Source organism: Schistocerca nitens, chromosome 9 (genome assembly GCF_023898315.1).
Source record: "Schistocerca nitens isolate TAMUIC-IGC-003100 chromosome 9, iqSchNite1.1, whole genome shotgun sequence".
In the NCBI taxonomy this organism is placed as follows: domain Eukaryota; kingdom Metazoa; phylum Arthropoda; class Insecta; order Orthoptera; family Acrididae; genus Schistocerca; species Schistocerca nitens.
The window spans coordinates 452,133,376-452,153,079 of record NC_064622.1 but is presented as its reverse complement, the minus strand read 5'-3'; the positions used below and the strand labels follow the sequence as shown (position 1 = coordinate 452,153,079).

General features: G+C 38.8%; 1 protein-coding gene across 3 annotated transcripts in view; it reads left to right on the top strand.

Annotated features, from left to right (window-relative positions):
* The window catches only part of LOC126203622 (cell division control protein 45 homolog), a 150,758-nt gene that overhangs the window by 95,716 nt on the left and 35,338 nt on the right, over positions 1 to 19,704 (top strand). For all 3 annotated transcript variants that reach the window (XM_049937994.1, XM_049937993.1, XM_049937992.1), the window contains 3 exons: positions 17,192 to 17,396; positions 19,319 to 19,374; positions 19,458 to 19,596. In XM_049937994.1, the coding sequence (XP_049793951.1) occupies positions 17,192 to 17,396; positions 19,319 to 19,374; positions 19,458 to 19,596 (400 nt within the window). The remainder of the gene's footprint in view (positions 1 to 17,191; positions 17,397 to 19,318; positions 19,375 to 19,457; positions 19,597 to 19,704) is intronic.

Here is a 19,704-nt window from a genome sequence, read left to right as displayed (position 1 = left end):
TATCTGCCACTTCCTGACAGAACGCCCATTTTTTAACCATTTACATTCCTGCTTGGGTTTACCATCTGAGTTATCGGCTGTTTTAGCAAATTACGTGTGGGCTGTCGACTGTGTTTTACTTTTTATCCACCAAAGCAATATGGCGAAGGCTATTTAATTTTTAGTTCTGGACCTCCGTTTGTGTGTGGCGTGTCTTTTAGCCCTTTATCCACGTGCCTGGTTTTGGCTCTACGTGCCTGTTTTTAGTTGTCTTCTCTAATGTCAACTGGGAGTGACATATAGTCATTTTTTAACTTCTCTCTGTCTTTGTGTTCTATAGTTTTGACATGGACACGTATGACCCCAGTTGTTTTTTGCACTCTAAAGCAAAACAAAACATCATGTGGCAGTTTCCTCTTCTTTGTTGTACAAAAGAATGTTTAGAGATATAATCTAGCAATTTTATCACATTTCATTTGCTTCTATCTTATAAGCATAAATATTATACATTAATTTATTCATGTATTTGTGTGATTATAATGAGTGTGTAAGTTTTTTATTTGAAATTAGTTATAATGGGTAGGGTATACACAGTGACAGGGATGATGTGTGCTATAATTAAGTCGCTACTGCTGTCCCTCTCAATTCCATTAATTAGGAAACAGATATCCACTGGGGTGACAAGTGTCAGGGGATGGCAGTGTGCACATATACAGATGGGGTTAGCATCGTGCACAAGGTATAAAAGGGCAGTGCATTGATGGAGCTGTCATTTGTACTCATGTGATTCATGTGAAAGGTTCCCAAAGTGATTATGGCCGCACGACACTAATTAACAGACTTTGAATGCAGAATGATAATTGGAGCTACACGAGTGGGACATTTCATTTCAGAAATCATTAGGAAATTCAGTATTCTGAGATCCACAATGTCAAGAGTATGGCAAGAATACCAAATTTCAGGAAATTCCTGTCACCACAGACAATGCAGTGGCATTCATTAAATGACTGAGAGCAGCAGTGTTTGCATAGATTAGTCATTGCCAACAGACAGGCAATACTGCAAGATATACAACAAATGTATCCATTAAGACAGTGCGACGAAATTTGGCGTTAATGGCCTCTTGCAGCAGACAAGCAATGTGTGTGCCTTTGCTAACGGCATGACATTGCCTGCATCCTGGGCCCGTGACCATGTCACATGGACACTAAATAGCTGGAAAACCATGGCCTGGTCAGAGAAGTCCCAATTTTAGTTGGTAAGAGCTGAAGGTAGGATTCGACTATGGTGCAGACCCTACGAAGCCATGGACCCAGGTTGTCAGCAAGGCACTGTGCAAACTGGTAGTGGCTCCATGACGGTGTTAGCTGTGTTTACATGGAATTGACACGGGTTCTCTGGTCCAACTGAACCAGACTTTGATGGAAATGATTTATGTTCGGCTGCTTGGAGACCATTTGCAGCCATTCATGGTCTTCGTGTTCCCAAACAACAATGGAATTTTTATGGATGACAGTGTGTCACGTCACTGGGACATAGTTGTTTGCAATTGATTTGAAGAACATTTTGGACAGTTTGAGCAAATGATTTCATCACCCAGATCGCCCGACATGAACCCCATAGAACATTTGTGGGATATAATCGAGAGATCAGTTCATGCACAAAATCCAGCACTGGCAACACTTTCGCATTTATGGGCAGCTTGTAGCGGTTCCGCCTGCTTTATTTACCGTATTTACTCGAATCTAAGCCGCACTTCTTTTCCGGTTTTTGTAGTCCAAAAAACTGCCTGCGGCTTAGAATCGAGTGCAAAGTAAGTGGAAGTTCTGAAAAATGTTGGTAGGTGCCGCCACAACTAACTTCTGTCGTCGAATATATGTAGCGCTACGCAGGCATGCTTCCCAGGCACAAAGACAAATACTGGCACCAAAACCTCTGCGTCAGTAAATAAATAAAAAAAAGGTGGAAGACGAGCTTTTTTTTCTCCGCCCCGAGTTTCGACCACTGCATTTTCATACATTATCCAACGAAGTAAATACAAATTCCGTATTGTTCCTCAACGTAGCAGCATTTCAATGTACTACGAAAATCCGACTGGCAAGACTGAGATATTTGTCAATATGGCCAACTCTGCTTTCTGAATTTTTTCCTAACTGTGAGAAGAAATGGTTGCTAATAGGAACTTTTATGAATTGTGAATCACATGCAGTATTCTCTTCACCATAAGAATAATACGAATATAAACATTTTGCCATGTATTCTTTCGTGTTTGCTGCTATCTCATTTAAATCCTGTCCACCTAATAAACTACGAAACTACAGTGAGGCAACAGCAGACGCGGAAGAATATACACTCCTGGAAATTGAAATAAGAACACCGTGAATTCATTGTCCCAGGAAGGGGAAACTTTATTGACACATTCCTGGGGTCAGATACATCACATGATCACACTGACAGAACCACAGGCACATAGACACAGGCAACAGAGCATGCACAATGTCGGCACTAGTACAGTGTATATCCACCTTTCGCAGCAATGCAGGCTGCTATTCTCCCATGGAGACGATCGTAGAGATGCTGGATGTAGTCCTGTGGAACGGCTTGCCATGCCATTTCCACCTGGCGCCTCAGTTGGACCAGCGTTCGTGCTGGACGTGCAGACTGCGTGAGACGACACTTCATCCAGTCCCAAACATGCTCAATGGGGGACAGATCCGGAGATCTTGCTGGCCAGGGTAGTTGACTTACACCTTCTAGAGCACGTTGGGTGGCACGGGATACATGCGGACGTGCACTGTCCTGTTGGAACAGCAAGTTCCCTTGCCGGTCTAGGAATGGTAGAACGATGGGTTCGATGACGGTTTGGATGTATCGTGCACTATTCAGTGTCCCCTCGACGATCACCAGTGGTGTACGGCCAGTGTAGGAGATCGCTCCCCACACCATGATGCCGGGTGTTGGCCCTGTGTGCCTCGGTCGTATGCAGTCCTGATTGTGGCGCTCACCTGCACGGCGCCAAACACGCATACGACCATCATTGGCACCAAGGCAGAAGCGACTCTCATTGCTGAAGACGACACGTCTCCATTCGTCCCTCCATTCACGCCTGTCGCGACACCACTGGAGGCGGGCTGCACGATGTTGGGGCGTGAGCGGAAGACGGCCTAACGGTGTGCGGGACCGTAGCCCAGCTTCATGGAGACGGTTGCAAATGGTCCTCGCCGATACCCCAGGAGCAACAGTGTCCCTAATTTGCTGGGAAGTGGCGGTGCGGTCCCCTACGGCACTGCGTAGGATCCTACGGTCTTGGCGTGCATCCGTGCGTCGCTGCGGTCCGGTCCCAGGTCGACGGGCACGTGCACCTTCCGCCGACCACTGGCGACAACATCGATGTACTGTGGAGACCTCACACCCCACGTGTTGAGCAATTCGGCGGTACGTCCACCCGGCCTCCCGCATGCCCACTATACGCCCTCGCTCAAAGTCCGTCAACTGCACATACGGTTCACGTCCACGCTGTCGCGGCATGCTACCAATGTTAAAGACTGCGATGGAGCTCCGTATGCCACGGCAAACTGGCTGACACTGACGGCGGCAGTGCACAAATGCTGCGCAGCTAGCGCCATTCGACGGCTAACACCGCGGTTCCTGGTGTGTCTGCTGTGCCGTGCGTGTGATCATTGCTTGTACAGCCCTCTCGCAGTGTCCGGAGCAAGTATGGTGGGTCTGACACACCGGTGTCAATGTGTTCTTTTTTCCATTTCCAGGAGTGTACATACCATGTCATGTTTATATTCGTATTATTCTTATGCCTAATAGTGATACAGTCAAAAATGAAGCAGGGCAATTGACTAGATTTTTAAATCTAAGATGACTAATTTCCATGCACAATGTAATGTACTAAAGAGGCGTCTGCAAAGATTTTCAAACGGAAAAAATTTTCGCTACATTCTCGTTCAGAACATCTTCTATCATACGCAGTCTATTATTTGATTCTTGTTGATCATAATCAAAGAAAGCAGCAGTGTAAGTAGCAACAAATAGCAGTCTCATGCCATTGTTTCGCTAATGAGACGATTCCTCTCTTTTTTAATTGTAAGCGGCGGTAGCGTGCACAAAAGCAAGCCATGCCGCGAGCGGCGACAGGCCGTAAACCCTCATTTTCAGAATGCGACAAACAGTGCATGACACAGTACAGTAATGCATTTTCAGCTTTGAGTGACGGAAACACCTATAACAAAGAGAACTGCACTTGTCAGATCAAAGAAAAATAAGCAATCAATTCAAACCAGACGAAGCACGTGAAAAAGGAAGGGTACTTATAAATATGGACGGAGCGCCTGACGCATAACAACGGCTACCTGGTAAAGCTTAACTGCTAAGCTTACTACTCGAACCAAACTACTACAGCTGTATCGTCATTCATTCAACCTAAATTGTGTCTCATATTACAATGGACCAAGTTTGTTTCGATTTGGAAGTGCGGCCTAAAACTTTTCTCTCCCCTTGAATTTCGAGTCTCAGATTTCAGGTGCGGCTTAGATTCGGGAAATTTTTTTTTTCCTCGATTTCAAGTCTCATTTTTCAGGTGCGGCTTAGATTCGAGTGCGGCTTAAATTCAAGTAAATACGGTATTTCTTTGTTTGTTGTCCTCGGTGTCGACTTGTTGCGTTGCTACACTGGCTGAAAAATGGGTTGTGGATTCCGACACTGACTACCGTATATAATGTAGCCAACAGGCGCACAGTTGTGTTTCATAGTACTTTAATTTCACTTTTCACAACCCCCTAATAATACACAGTTATATGGCCAGTGCCCTATTGTTTAACTTTCGATAAGCCTCATTATTAGTTTGCAGGCAAAGCTCCACATACTGCTACAATAGTTTCCTGTTGTATAGTAGAAACCTAGCCACAAAGTTCACAGTTCTTGAAGAATAAACAGGTACGTATGGATCCGACACTGTCACTAACACGGCCTAATTGTGTACCACTTATTACACTGTTCAGTTGGTGCATTGTTGTCGTTCTAACCAACACAAGTTCCTCATCGTCTGAAACTCGGCTGTGGACTGACTGTCTTGTGACCAAAACTCTAGCCCTTATATATCACCACAATAATAGGTACTGAAATTTCACATTGTTCAATGTTTAATTTACAGAAATAACAATTAAAACTTAGCTCATTAAATTAACGGAATACATCAAAAACTTGTATCTTTTTAACAGTTTCTTCTACTACAGGGTTTAGGTCAAATTATGTATTTAAATCATGAAATTAACAAATATAAGTACGCAAATAATACTTCTGACAAAACTGAAAAGTACTTGGGAATTAATTAAGGGCTGGCTTTGCCAACATGTTTTCAAATAGAGACTTTAAGATTACTAGTATTTTGTCTTCCAAATGCTTATAATTAGTACAGAATTTATTTTTGTTTTATTTTACACTGTAATGAAAGGTACTAACTAGGAATAGTCAAAATAAATTAGAAAATCAATTACATACACAAAACTGAGCACAAAACTAGATTTGGTGTTAAATTCTTAAAACTGAGGGCCAACCCTTCCGTTATATGAAAATGCAGATTATATTCATGTATGCTAATGATAAATAGTTTAAAGTAACAAAACCAATTTAAGGAGGCAGATGGCAAAACAAGAGGGGAATTAAAATTATCCCAGCTTACTTTGTCACAAGCCATGGAGTTAGCATGGCTCTGTATTTCTGCAGGAGACTTCCAATGACTTGTTGAGGCCTTACTGTGTTTAGTTGCTGCACTATGCCGGGCAAAAGGAGGTCCAACTGGATATTATTAGGTATTCCTCGACTTTTGTTACCTTGGTGTAATCCAGTGATAGATGATTTAAGAAACTAGAGAATGTCAGGTAATATGAAGAACAGTAATTGTTTTGAGGCCAGAAATGGTACTGTGTATTGTTTTTATGACCCAGCAAATCCTTTGACACATTCACAATTACTTAATATTCTGCACACCACTGTTTGACTTGTACCATTTCGCGCTGAAACTCTCAAATGAAATAACGTGGTATAGATAATCATATACCAAACAGATTAGCAACTTTAATCAAACATTGCTGGCCCGTACATATTCTCAACCCAACTGTGTAGGTCACGCGACTCCTCTGCCTGCTGACTGTGGACTGCTAACTACTGCCACCTAGCATTAGTGCTTAGCAAAAACTGTTGTATCTTATTCAAAACATTGCCGGTCAGCAACGATTACTTTAAATTTGTACCTTAGCAGAACCCGAGGTAGCTGCAACATGTGATTAAGCATTTAAATAAATTGACCCTCAGATGTTAGAAATGATAGCAAATAACTCGGCCTGTGATGGTACAGGATCTTCACAGGAGTAGGAAGTCGATAATTGTAGTTAGAAACATCCAGGCATTTGTGAGAGGGAAGGGGAAAGGAAACTAATTATTGCTTCTGTACCAGTATTTGACTGGAGGTGCATAGTGTGATTCAGTGAGTTGCGATTTTTTTTCTTTTCAGGTGAAGCAAGGTGTCAAGTGCATTGTCATCTAAATAAGGGATTTAGATTGCAGTGTACGGAGGGTGTAGTTAGGCCGGTGGTGGTTCTGTGATGTTTTGAGCGTGTTTTTCATTCCAAGACTTGGGGCCAGTCATTCAGGTTACTGTGAACATCAAGCAGGATGTTTACTTCAGTACTGTCGGTGAGCAGGTGTTGCTCATTCTTATTCATTTTTCATAATGAGTATTTTGTGGACAATTCAATCTTCTAAGATGACAACAGATCTGTCACATGGCTGAACAAACAGGTTCCTGATTTGGTGAACACTAAGTCATGCTATTGGACATAAACTGACCCATTAAATCGTACAATTTTAATCCCACAGAAAGTGTGTGGGACTATTTGGAACAGTGGGTGAAACATAGCAATCAATGTTTGTGCAGTTTCGTAATTCGTAAGGATATACCTGTAATCATTAATGCGTGGCTTTGGTTTAATATGGCGTAAGTGAATACCTGAAGAAAATTGTCAACTATTTTCCTCCCTGTATTGACGCCATTATCGAGGCTAGGAGTGGTGTAATGTAATGTCTCCTGGAGATAACAATTTTTTGTCTGGTCTGCTTAAATTTACAATGAAAGCTGTCTGATGTTGATTAAATAATATAAAAGAATGGAAACCATTCCTTCATTGGACATTCACTCATCTCCCTCGTACTTTGTGGATTATGATGGCTTTGCCACTCATTGTCAACACACATATCTTGCAAGTGAATTTTGGTAAAAGGGTGACAAATTTGTCTTAGACCTCCAGCAAAAATGTTCAACTGTCATCAAAACTAATTTATAAATAAATAAGACAAAACTGTGGATGTTCTACAGTATTCGTTTATTTACTATTTTTCAGCATGCAAGTGCATCATAAGAGAATAACTTGTCATCAAAGAGGATTCAGTCTTGTTGAAAAACTTTGTAAAGGGTCTTACTTGTGGAGAGTGATGGGCAAAATAGAGTAAATGTAACCTTGACAGTGACACTGAAATTGTAACATAAGTGAAAATGTTGAAAGTACACAGTAAATAAATATGAACCATTACAACCAAATAATGTGTATTGGAATATGTAGTCCAATTGTTACATGTTCTTTTGTTTCACCATCTGTATATCATCTTTCTCATTGAGCGACACAGAGTGTCTCATGAAAAAAGTGTGGGAGCAGGTTGCGGTGTGACTATCACCACCCTCCTATAATCCAATGTCTGTTCGTTAATTCTGAAGGCAGTTGAAATTTGGGCTGCTGGCCACAGTTTCACTGCACTTGACACACTTGGACAGTGACACACTGTAGTGAAAGGTAGCAACTGTAGAATTCAAAATAAACAGTTTTCATTATATTAATCTGTTATTGGTCTTCATTGTAGAAAATTGTAGTCTTGTAGTACATTCTGAAATGCAATATTTTATACTGGTGTAGAGGATGCTCAGGTTCATTTTATTAAATAATGTGAATACTGGCAGATTTTCTGTTGTTGAATAGACGTATTTTTAGTCATTTCACTCCACAATACAAATTGATGTCACCCACCATGCTAACACAACACACACATAACATGTTCTCCCTGCTCACATTTCCAGCTTATTCTGAACCAGAACAAAGATTTACCTATAACAACATGTAGCGAAGAAAACACTGTCTTATAATGATCTATTCTTGCAGAATCATCTTTGAAACGTACATTACAAAAACAAAGTACAAATAATTGTTTATCATTGTATATCTTTTCAAAAAGTCAATAATCATCATATAATTACATGAAGTGTTTATATATGTTGACGTTTACAAATTTTAGTACAGACACATGGTAGTGGATTTCTGCTTTTGAGTCTTCAACTTGGAAACCAGTCAAATGATTCAAGATTGGTTAGTACCTTTATCTCATCATAACCAGTTTTATTGCAATTAACACCCACCTCCCCCCCCTCCCCCCCCCCCCAAAAAAAAGCTGAAATGCGAGAAGAATTTTGGTACAAAATAATTAAACTGGTTATGTGAACAAGATTTTGGAGTACAACAAATCAGTATATATTTGTACAATCTTCATTACATGATATACAACGTTTTCAACTACCTTAGCAATATTACTTCATTCAAAGGACAACAAGAGCAGAAGTTTGTCTTTACGAAGTTCTTTACCCACAAATTTTCAAAACAATTAAAGTCTTCTAACTTTTTACCTAGTCTGTAGCTTTCAGATTGTTACATATGTGATTTAAGATGAATGGGATAAGCAAACGATGGTACACATAACAAATATTTTTACTTGTAACTCTCTCTATTCTTTGACATAAAATTACATTCATTGATTTTATCACAGTGGTATGATAGTAGAACCTGTATTTTATGAAAAGTAAGTATTTTGAAAAACTTAGAAGTATTGTGATCAACAAATGCCTGTAAGTAATCACTACACAAAAACATTTTCTTTGTAGTCTTTTGTATACTAATATTTAGAAATGTGACTTTAGTTACTGTAATATTATTGATTAGTTATGCACTATGATCGAAAGAAAACACTTAGTCCATGCAGAGTTATTTGAACTGAACTGCTTTATAGAAAATATAGCAACATACTTTAGACCGCAGAACAAAATTAGTGTACTTACAGTGAAACCCTTATTTTACATTTTCATACTGTCCATACTTAAAAAATGCAAAATTAAACGAAAAGAGTTGAGGAAAATGTTAAAATCCACAAAATATGAGCTAAAGAACATGTAATTGGCATATGCGATTAAAAATCACAATCCTTTCCAACACACTGTATATAATATGTCTTAAGCAAGGAAATAAAATGTACAATACAATGTTCATATAATAATTTGTGGTAGTGAATTTCATTGGTTCCTAAAAAATCACAGATGTGTAACAGCAAGTAAAAACCCATCAAAAAATTGAAATTGGTATCCAGGTACAAGGTAATCGATCCGTTTTCCGACATAGTACAACCATAAATTATAGGTTCAAAACAAGTGTTTTTAAGAGATAATGCTTTGTACTCACCCAGGAAAAAAGCAAAAACTGACGAATGTGTTGAATTAAACCGAAAACATCGCAACAGCTAAGTGGTGAAACCATAAACATAAATGTGGACATCTGCTTAATGACAAAGTATGTCACTATTGCTTTTATTGTTCAATGCTTTCCTTAAAAGCTGCATGTCTTATGCTCACCACTGTTAAAGTGTTATTTTATGCTAGATAAAACTGATGTTACAAGTTTATTAGAAATCAGCTCAGTGAATTTCTGTACAATATGTAAAATGTAAATTTAAAAGAAAGCTCAGGTGCTACAGTTTTGCTTCATGCTCTCTCTCTATCACTGTGTAACGTTTCTCGTTGAATGTTACTTAACTTTAGCTTCTTCTGCTTGGTCCATTGATGAATTAATGCAAAATTTTCAAGCTTAACAAAATTTATTCACATTAATTGACATCGGAACTGCACACTCATCATGTAAACCAAAAACGGACAGACTTCACTGATCTCTTTGACTTCCAAAAGTAATTTCAAAACTGACTTGTCGCAGTATCGCTGCATTTCTTTATATAGAATTTTAACAATAGCTTCCAAATTAATGCATTATTAAATTTGTACAATTTCAATATTACAATTAAAATTTACAAAACGTACAGAAACTGATGATACAGCCGAATAAGGTATAAAATACAATATTTGAATAACAATATTTTATAGTAATATATTTAGTTTTCCTTAAGAAAATCATTCTGAACTTTAATTGCAATAATGTCTCTCATATTATTTTAGTTACATAATTAATTACAGTTTGGATCTGGTTCATAACATTAAATGATATTACAAATCTTGTGCTTCATCCGACTGCATATGAGAAAGTTACAAATAAGGCCTCAAATTCTGAAATTGGAAAACTGTGAGATGTAAACAATTAGAGAGTTAATTAGAAATGTAATTACAAAGACAAAGAGGAAGACATAAAAATAAATAACAAATGAAAATACACCGCTTAGTAATAACTCTTAAGCTGATTCTCAAGATAAAGATGCTTTCTATTACTAGACCTTTAGATTACCATTTTGTTAATTAGAAGCATTGATTTTTTCATGCTGACATCTCTGCAGTCTCTAGTTATTTACTGCTCAGGACTTATCACTTCAATTTCTAGTTTAGTTACTTAATTTAGTATATGTACAGAATTTTATCAATGACAACAATCCACCAATAATTATGGCAACGCACAATCTTCTAGAACATTCCATACGCCTTCACAATGGATATCAAGTTTTTTATCAAATAGGACAGAATGATACACTACTGGCCATTAAAATTGCTCCACCAAGAAGAAATACAGATGATAAACAGGTACTCATTGGACAAATATATGACATGTGATTACATTTTCACGCAATTTGGGTGCATAGATCCAGAGAAATCAGTACCCAGAACAACCACCTCTGGCCGTAATAACATCCTTGATATGCCTGGGCATTGAGTCAAACAGAGCTTGGATGGCGTGTACAGGTACAGCTGCCCATGCAGCTTCAACACGATACCACAATTCATCAAGAGTAGTGACTGGCGTATTGTGACGAGCCAGTTGCTCGGCCACCATTGACCAGACGTTTTCAATTGGTGAGAGATCTGTAGAATGTGCTGGCCAGGGCAGCAGTCAAACATTTTCTGTATCCAGAAAGGCCCGTACAGGACCTGCAACATGCTGTCGTGCATTATCCTGCTGAAATGTAGGGTTTCGCAGGGATCGAATGAACGGTAGAGCCACGGGTCGTAACACATCTGAAACGTAACATCGACTGTTCAAAGTGCCTTCAATGTTAACAAGAGGTGACCGAGACATGTAACCAATGGCACCCCATACCATCACGCCGGGTGATTCGCCAGTATGGCGATGACGAACACACGCTTCCAATGTGAGTTCACCTCAATGTCACCAAACACGGATGCGACCATCATGATGCTGTAAACAGTACCTGGATTCATCCGAAAAAATGACGTTTTGCCATTCGTGCACCCAGATTCGTCGTTGAGTACACCATCGCAGGCGCTCCTGTCTGTGATGCAGCATCAAGGGTAACCGCAGCCATGGTCTGCGAGCTGATAGTCAGTACTGGTGCAGACGTCGTCGAACTGTTCGTGCAGATGGTTGTTGTCTTGCAAATGTCCCCATCTGTTGACTAAGGGATCAAGAGGTGGCTGTACGATCCGTTACAGCCATGCAGATAAGATGCCTGTCATCTCGACTGCTAGTGATATGAGGCTGTTGTGATCCAGCACGGCATTCCGTATTACCCTCCTGAATCCACCGAATCCATATTCTGCTAACAGTCATTGGATCTCGAACAATGCGAGCAGCAATGTCGCGATACGATAAACGGTAATTGTGATAGGCTACAATCCGACCTTTATCAAAGTTGGAAACGTGATGGTGCGCATTTCTCCTCCTTACACAAGGCATCACAATAACGTTTCACCAGGCAACGACGGTCAACTGCTGTTTGTGTATGAGAAATCGGTTGGAAACTTTCCTCATTTCAGCACATTGTAGGTGTCGCCAATGCTGCCAACCTTGTGTGAATGCTCTGAAAAGCTAATTATTTGCATATCACAGCATCTTCTTCCTGTCGGTTAAATTTTGCTTCTGTAGCATGTCATCTACGTGGTGTAGCAATTTTAATGGCCAGTAGTGTATATATAAAGACACACATACAAGGCCTTAGGAAGCACTGAATTGTTCGATAACTGTCCGGATGCATGGAAAGAGTTGGTGGTATCAGACATTTCATATGAATTTTGGGGAAGGCTGTATCGTTATAACTGCTGCCATTCTTTATGATGTACAGTGTGTGGTGTATGTAGTGCAAAGTATATGCATAAGTAGTGTACAAAGTTGTTGCAACTGTATTGAGTCAGATTGGAACACAAAAGTCCTTAAAATATGCTATCGCAAAACCCTTGTTCTATTTCCATATGACATATCTGTCTAAGCACACCATCTGCATGAAAAGCGTATTATCAGCACTTCACAAAATGCATTCACCCCTACCAGCACTGCCATTGCTGAAGAGCCACTCACTCACTCCGTACATCCAGCAGCCAAGCTCATTTTGTGTGTGTTAGTGTGGTGTGATTACTGTGTTGGCTATTGAGTGACTTAACAAGTTACCAGCCAATAAAAGTTCACTAGCTGGAAATGGGTGACATTTCCTTGAAGATAACAGAGCTTATTCTTCGAGACTCAGTGTTCCAGTTTAAAAGGTCGATGATTAATATTGTTGCTGAATACAGTACATTGGAAACACATACCAAAAGATGGGACTGAGTTATAAGTGGCACAAGAAAAGGTGGTGGCTGGGCCCCTTCATCATATATTGGCTTGGTCCAGAACACTTCCCGTTGACTGTCTTGTTTTTCCATTACTGCTGCAACCTAGCAGTAGTTGTATCATAATTGTGCAGTGAAGCTAAATGTTGCAAGTTGTGTTAGCAGCACCAATCGTGGATTTTGTCAGCATTTCTTCTCTCACATCACCCCTCTCCATAAAATATTCCCATAACTCTGCCATCATCCATGGTGTGAACCATATGTCTTTTGGGCCACTTATAACTCATTCAGTCATATAAAATGTCAGTAGGAAGAAAACGGGATGAAGTCAAGCGAGACATTGAGTAAGAACTTAGAATCGAGGTAAATATTATTAGGAAGAAGTGTAAAATTGGGGAATTTTTAACATTGCTCTTACGGGTTTTTCATAGCGGCTATGAATTTATGGCGCAGAATCACGAAAATTGTAAAATTAGAGAATGTAAAATGCAATGTCTACTGTATTAACTTCATCACTGAGCAATTCTTTAACTTTTTTGCACAGAACAGAAACACTACTTGTACGGTGCTGGTTTTGTTGTTCGTTTATAATTCATTTCCTGTGAATTTGCTGTCTACTGTCTTCACATGTTCAACAAAACTGCTTTCAACAAGTGCCACTTTGGTGTCAACATTAGTTTCCAAACTCAAAATTTGACTATTTACATTTTTGTCAACAGTACTTATTTCTGCATGCACTTTTTCGAAAGCAGTTTTGTTTTTTTTTTCCTTGTCTTCAGGGAGTTCATCTTTGATATTTTGGACTTTAGTGTTAAATTTAAGATAAATTTCTTTCATCCTGGACTCAACAGACCCTACTCGACCACCTAACCTCTCAATTTTTGGATTGATATCATTTAGTTGAGCTCTATATATACTGATACAACAAGTAACACTCCTATTGAATGACCAAATTCTGTGAACTGGCTATTAATTTCTTGTTTGTGATTTTCAAGTAGCTCATTAATTTTTGCAAACTGATCTGTATTATTATTATTATTATTATTATTATTCATTTTTACTAACTGATCCTTATTGTCATTATTCATTTCAATTAACAGATCCTAATTATCATTTCTCATTTTTATTAACAATGCCGACATAGTATGTATGTCATTATTATCACCTCATTTTATTAATTTACATGACTCCATAGCTTTGTCAATAAACCTATCCCGTTCTTGTTTTGCAACACTACATAAATCTCCCATTTCTGTATTATCGTCCGCTATTTCAGATTCCTGTCCAGTGACTGTTATTGTTAATGATTGTGCAACCAAATGCTTCACCAATAAAGAAAATATTTCCTGTACTTAACTTCATTGTTGGACATCGACGTTGTTAATTGTTCACCTCACTTTTTATTTTTTATCCTTTTCTTCTTCTTGGTTGTGATCTCCTATTCCTGTTATTGTTGCTGTTTTGTAACTGTGATTCTTACTTGGCTAATTATACATATAAAATTTTCACAATATGTGCACTTTTAATCTGCAACAAGAATATAGTCCAACACAGTATTCACATTTAACTTTGAGAAAATCGTAGCCGATGGCACCATATTCTGACTGTCACCACCCTCTTATAACCCAGTGTATGTTCATTAATTCTGAAGTCAGTCGAAATTTGAACTGCAGGTCACAATTTTGTGGCACTTGGCATGCTGAGATAATGACACACTGCAGAGAGAGGTAGAAACAGTAGAATTTAAAATATACAGTTTTTATAATCCCCATCTGTTATTGTTCTTTGTTGTTGAAAGTTGTAGACCCAAAGTACATTCTGAAATGCAATTTGTTGTACTGGTCTAGTGGATGCTCGGCTACATTTTCTCATATAATATGAACACTGGTGGATTTTCTGTTGTTGAATAGGTATATTTTTAGTCATTTCATTTCACAATACAAATTTATCATCAGCCACCATGTTAACAAAACATACACATTACATTCACCCCATACTCCCACACCCCACTGATACCGAACTACAACAGAGGTTTACCTATAACAACCTGTGGCAAAGAAAACACTATTGTATATTGATCTGTTCATGCAAAATCATCTGTAAAGCATACATTACAAAAACAAAGTACAAATAATTGTTTATCATTGTATATCATTTCAAAATGTCCATAATCGTCATAGTAATTACATGAAGTGTTTATGTATGTTGACATTTATACATTTTTATACCGCTATATGATAGTGGATTTCTTTGTTTTAAGTCTTCAACTAGGAAATTGATCATTTCATATGCTCTAAGATCAGTTAGTACTTTTATCTCACCATAACCAGTTTTATTACAGAGGTTTGCATCACGCATTTGCTGGCTGTTGCTGCTGCATCTGCTGGTTGTCGCTATGCATAATTCTTGGACACCAATACTTTGTGTATACCGCCTGTACTGTGCGATTGAGTGAACTGGTGTCTCTTTTTTTTTTTTAAATAGCTTCAAATATTGTTGCTAGACATGATTATTGCAATGGTGCCAAGTCTGGGACTATCCCTACCTATATGTCGCAGGACCAGGACAGAAACACCATGTGCATGTCATCTATAATGCCTAACTGAGTGTTCGAGTGTTTCGTTTTGAGTAACCTGTTGAGTTCCCATTTCGGTTCGGTAAACAAGAAGGATCAGTGAATGTTTCTTGTGTTGAACTATGCAAAAACAGAATTGTATGTGGATGTTGGATTGAATTCATACGAAAATTTCCTGGTGTACATGTTCCCAGTAATTTGATGATACACAGAATAATGAAGAAATTTCAAGAGACTGGATCTGTGTCACACAAATTAAATCCCAGAGAACCAGTGTTTTAACTAAAAATAAATTAGGTAAGATGAGGGGGGGTGGGGGGGCACTCGGGAGGAAGTCTGAGAAAATCTCTGTGCTGTTTGGCACTTCAGACTGGTGGGTCATCTGTTCAAAGAGCTGTGCACAGACTGAAATTGAAACCATACAAAAATGACAGTAGCGCATCAACTGAGGAACTCGGATATTGTTGCTCAACATCGTTATTGCATCTGGCTGTTACAGTCTGTGCACAGTGGGAAGTTGATCTTGAGACAATTTTTTTCCCAACAATCTGATGAAGTGTGGCTGCATGTAAATTCTCAGAACAATCAACATTGGAGCTCAGAAAATGCTCATGAATTACAACATTCTCTGCATGATCCAAAAATAGGAGTGTGGTGTGCAACTAGTGCAAGACAAATTATTGGACCAATCTGTTTCCACTAAACAATACATTCTGACAGGTATGTGAGCAATATACTGCATCCTTCTTTTCGGGAACTAGCACTCAACGAAAAGATGTACTGTTATTTCATGCAGGGCAATGCAAGACCACACAACACCAATGTTTCTATGACAGCAATATGAAGTGTTTTTGATGATAGGCTAGTTGACTGGCCTCATTCTCCAGTTGAGATTTTTATCTATGGAGAATGTTAAAAGCCAAGGTGTGTGCAAACAGTCCCCACATGCTCAAAGAGTTGGAAGACAGGAATCGGCTGGTCATTTCTCAGATTTTATCAGCTGAAATTTGTCGAGTGTTTGCTAATGTTTTCAGGAGATGTCAGACTGCTCTTACCACATAGGGACATCATTTTCAGCACCTACTGTAAATAAAGGTAAGCGTAAGTTAATTAGATGGCAATGTTGTTTACACTTAACTTGGGAAGCGCACATGCAGCTGACTACCGGCAGATTAGTGTCCGGCACAGCAGCAGCCAGCAGATGTGGTGGTGGCGACCGCTGGCCGTGCCGCTCGACCCACAATTTTCATAGAACCTATAAAAGTTACAAATCTAGATTCAGTGTTGTTATCCTCTGTGATGATGCTAGTCAATTATTGTCTGAAGATAACATCAGCGTCATTGTGCTTTTCGTTTGTAAATATGAAGTTGTTCTACCAAGCAGTGGCAGAAGAAACCAGGTAACACCTCTAATTTAATTATAAATGGACCAAAAACTTTGGAGGCAATTGCATAAATATTTCAGATAAGAAAGAAATAATGCACAATTCTTACTCAATATGGTGTCCAATTGAAGGGATCTGTAGTGAATATTGTTATTAAAACCCAAGGGAGCTACAGCATTTGAAGGGTTTGGCTGTCGGTACAGGTGTTTTAGTTGAAAAATTTCAATTGCTTTCATGCTAAAAGTTACTTACCTTTTGACACCATGCTTATCTGTCTTGATTGTAGTCAAAACAAAATGTTACTTGCACATATTAGCTAAGCTGTATCAGTTGTGTTTATTGCATTAGGAAAATAATAGAGACCGATTTCACTTTCAGATTACCTTTAGCTCAAAGTCGACAAAAATTCAGTTCAATGGACTTGGACCTTCGTCAAGAATTCCATTCAAAGATGGAGAAGATGGGTGAGAAATATGAAATGGATGGCATTGTTTATGCGTCATTTACATTGCAGCACGGCTTCCGTGGCAGATACTGTGCAGCTGATGTTGTTTATGCTATGTTGGCATTGTTGGAGCATACGGTATGTTTTCATTTGGTATTTAATTATGTCATTAAACAGGCACAAATAATACACTTCTTGCTACTTCATCAGAGAGACAGAGAATTATAGACGAATTGTGAAATATTTTTTGTGAATTTTGTAGAAAATTTTAATGTAACGTTCTTCATTTTGCATTGCTGCAATCTGAAAGATGTCTACGTGGTAAGTGTTAAGTTAGTTTCTGTTAGTTCATTTCTACATACTTGATATAAAGCTGTGCTGGATGTTAGTGATTTGTGTTGCATTCTGGTGACCCAGTTGACTTATTCTAGTATTCATTAATAAAAATCCTATATATGAGTGAATTTTTTGTAATCTGTTGATGAGCTGATTGATAGATTTATTAGTTGATGTAATAATGCATGGAACATTCTGGTTGAGAATAACAGGTTATTTAGGAATAAAGAGATGACTCACAGGAAGCCAGAAATGCTGCGTTGTTGACAGATACACAAACAAAAGATACAGAACTTTACTTTGCTAGCTTTTGGAATGAAATTCCTTTCTCAAGCTGTAGGACACACACACACACACACACACACACACACACACACACACACACACACACACACGCCTGTCTACTTACATTGTGCTCATTCGACTGCAAGCTCTTGCCTGGTCCATGGTGAGTGTACTGGGGTGAGGTGGTGGTGCAGGGTGGGGTAAGGCTAGGGATGAAGAGAGGCAGGGAGCGGGTTGAGGGGAAGCGGCTTGTGGGAAAGTCGGGAGCCATCTGTCGTCTAGCTAAGGTTGCAGGTAGAGGGGACATGTAGCAGACGGCTGAGCATGCCATTCCACAGACTAGGGTGTGAGATGGCAGCACACAACTAGCTGACACACACTGCAAGGGGGTAATGGGAAAGGAATTGTGTACACACACACACACACACACACACACACACACACTATTGGGAGGGGGGGGGGGGAGTGACGTGGTGATACCAGTCAGTTATGTGGTATTATTTCTTCAATGTCAATATGTGGTGCAGATAAACTAACTGTGCGACATGGTGCTGGTTAGCTTACTGAACTCACATTTGGGAGGACAGCGGTTCAAATCAGCATTGTGCTAACGAGGAAGTTTCGTGTGATTTCTCTTAAGTTGCTGAAGGCAAATGCTGCTTTGAAAGGGCATGGCCAATTTCCTCCCTTCTCAGTACCCAGTCTGAGCTTGTGCTCCTTATCAAATGGGACTATAAACTCTTATTTTCCTTTTCAAGAACTGTTTACTAGTTGATATCCATTTCTGTTCCCTTCCATTTTACTGCTTCTTGTCTGTCTCTTCATGCCACTTGTAGTATGTTTCTATGCTTGACATAGTTGATGAAAAGTAGATAAGTTTTCTTCCCACAATGTTGCCTTCACAGTTAGAAAAATAGTCTATTGCTTCATACAAGCTCCCAAATTATATTTTTGTACACTTTATTTTTCACCCATCATCCATGTTACAAATTTTTAGCCTTATAACAGTTTTGTTCTATGTGTTCGTGTAGAACTTCTTCTTCTTCATCTTCATATTATTGTATTAATTGCTATTTTCTGAACATGCCATGCTTCCATAAAACTTCCTTTTTTTACATTTGGTTCTTACTCCAATTTTGCAGTCCTACAAATAAATATGTGTTTAAAAATTAGTTCTCTAAATTTACCTAAGAGCATGTAAAGAGAAAAATGTCAGTTTCTCCCAAGAATACTTGCATAAACTCCCTAAGCTTTCTATTGTATGAACTATATTGTTACAGCCATGACAGCACACCTGTAAATTTCATCAGTTTATTTGAAGATATAACATTTGCAAATGTTCCAAAAGATAAAGAAGTTCTTCTTTAGACACTCCAGAATTATTTTAATGCCTAGCTTGTAATTCACAGACACTGAATTAATGATCTGATTTTTTGCAGGGAAAGGATCGGTTGCCTGCTGACTGCTTCATGGATGCTTTAGATTGCCTCTCAAGGTTTGATTTCAGTGCTTTGAAAACATATTATTTTTGTAATTTGATTTTCTTAACCTGAAATATCTTGTTTGTCCAATTTACAGAAACAAGAGAGATGTACTGGAGGATGGAATAGAGAAGGCAAAAAAGTTATTAATGTGTATTTTCAGGCATGTTCAGTCTATGCTTGAAATGCGATTGGTAATATCAGCAGGTCCATTTCTGTACATGGTTCTTCAAGAGGTAAGGTGGTTTCTCATATTGATAGTAAGTTCATGTTAATCTTCCTATTGATTTTATTATTTTTATTATTAGAATTCTAAGCTATAATTGCCCATTCTTAATTGCTTT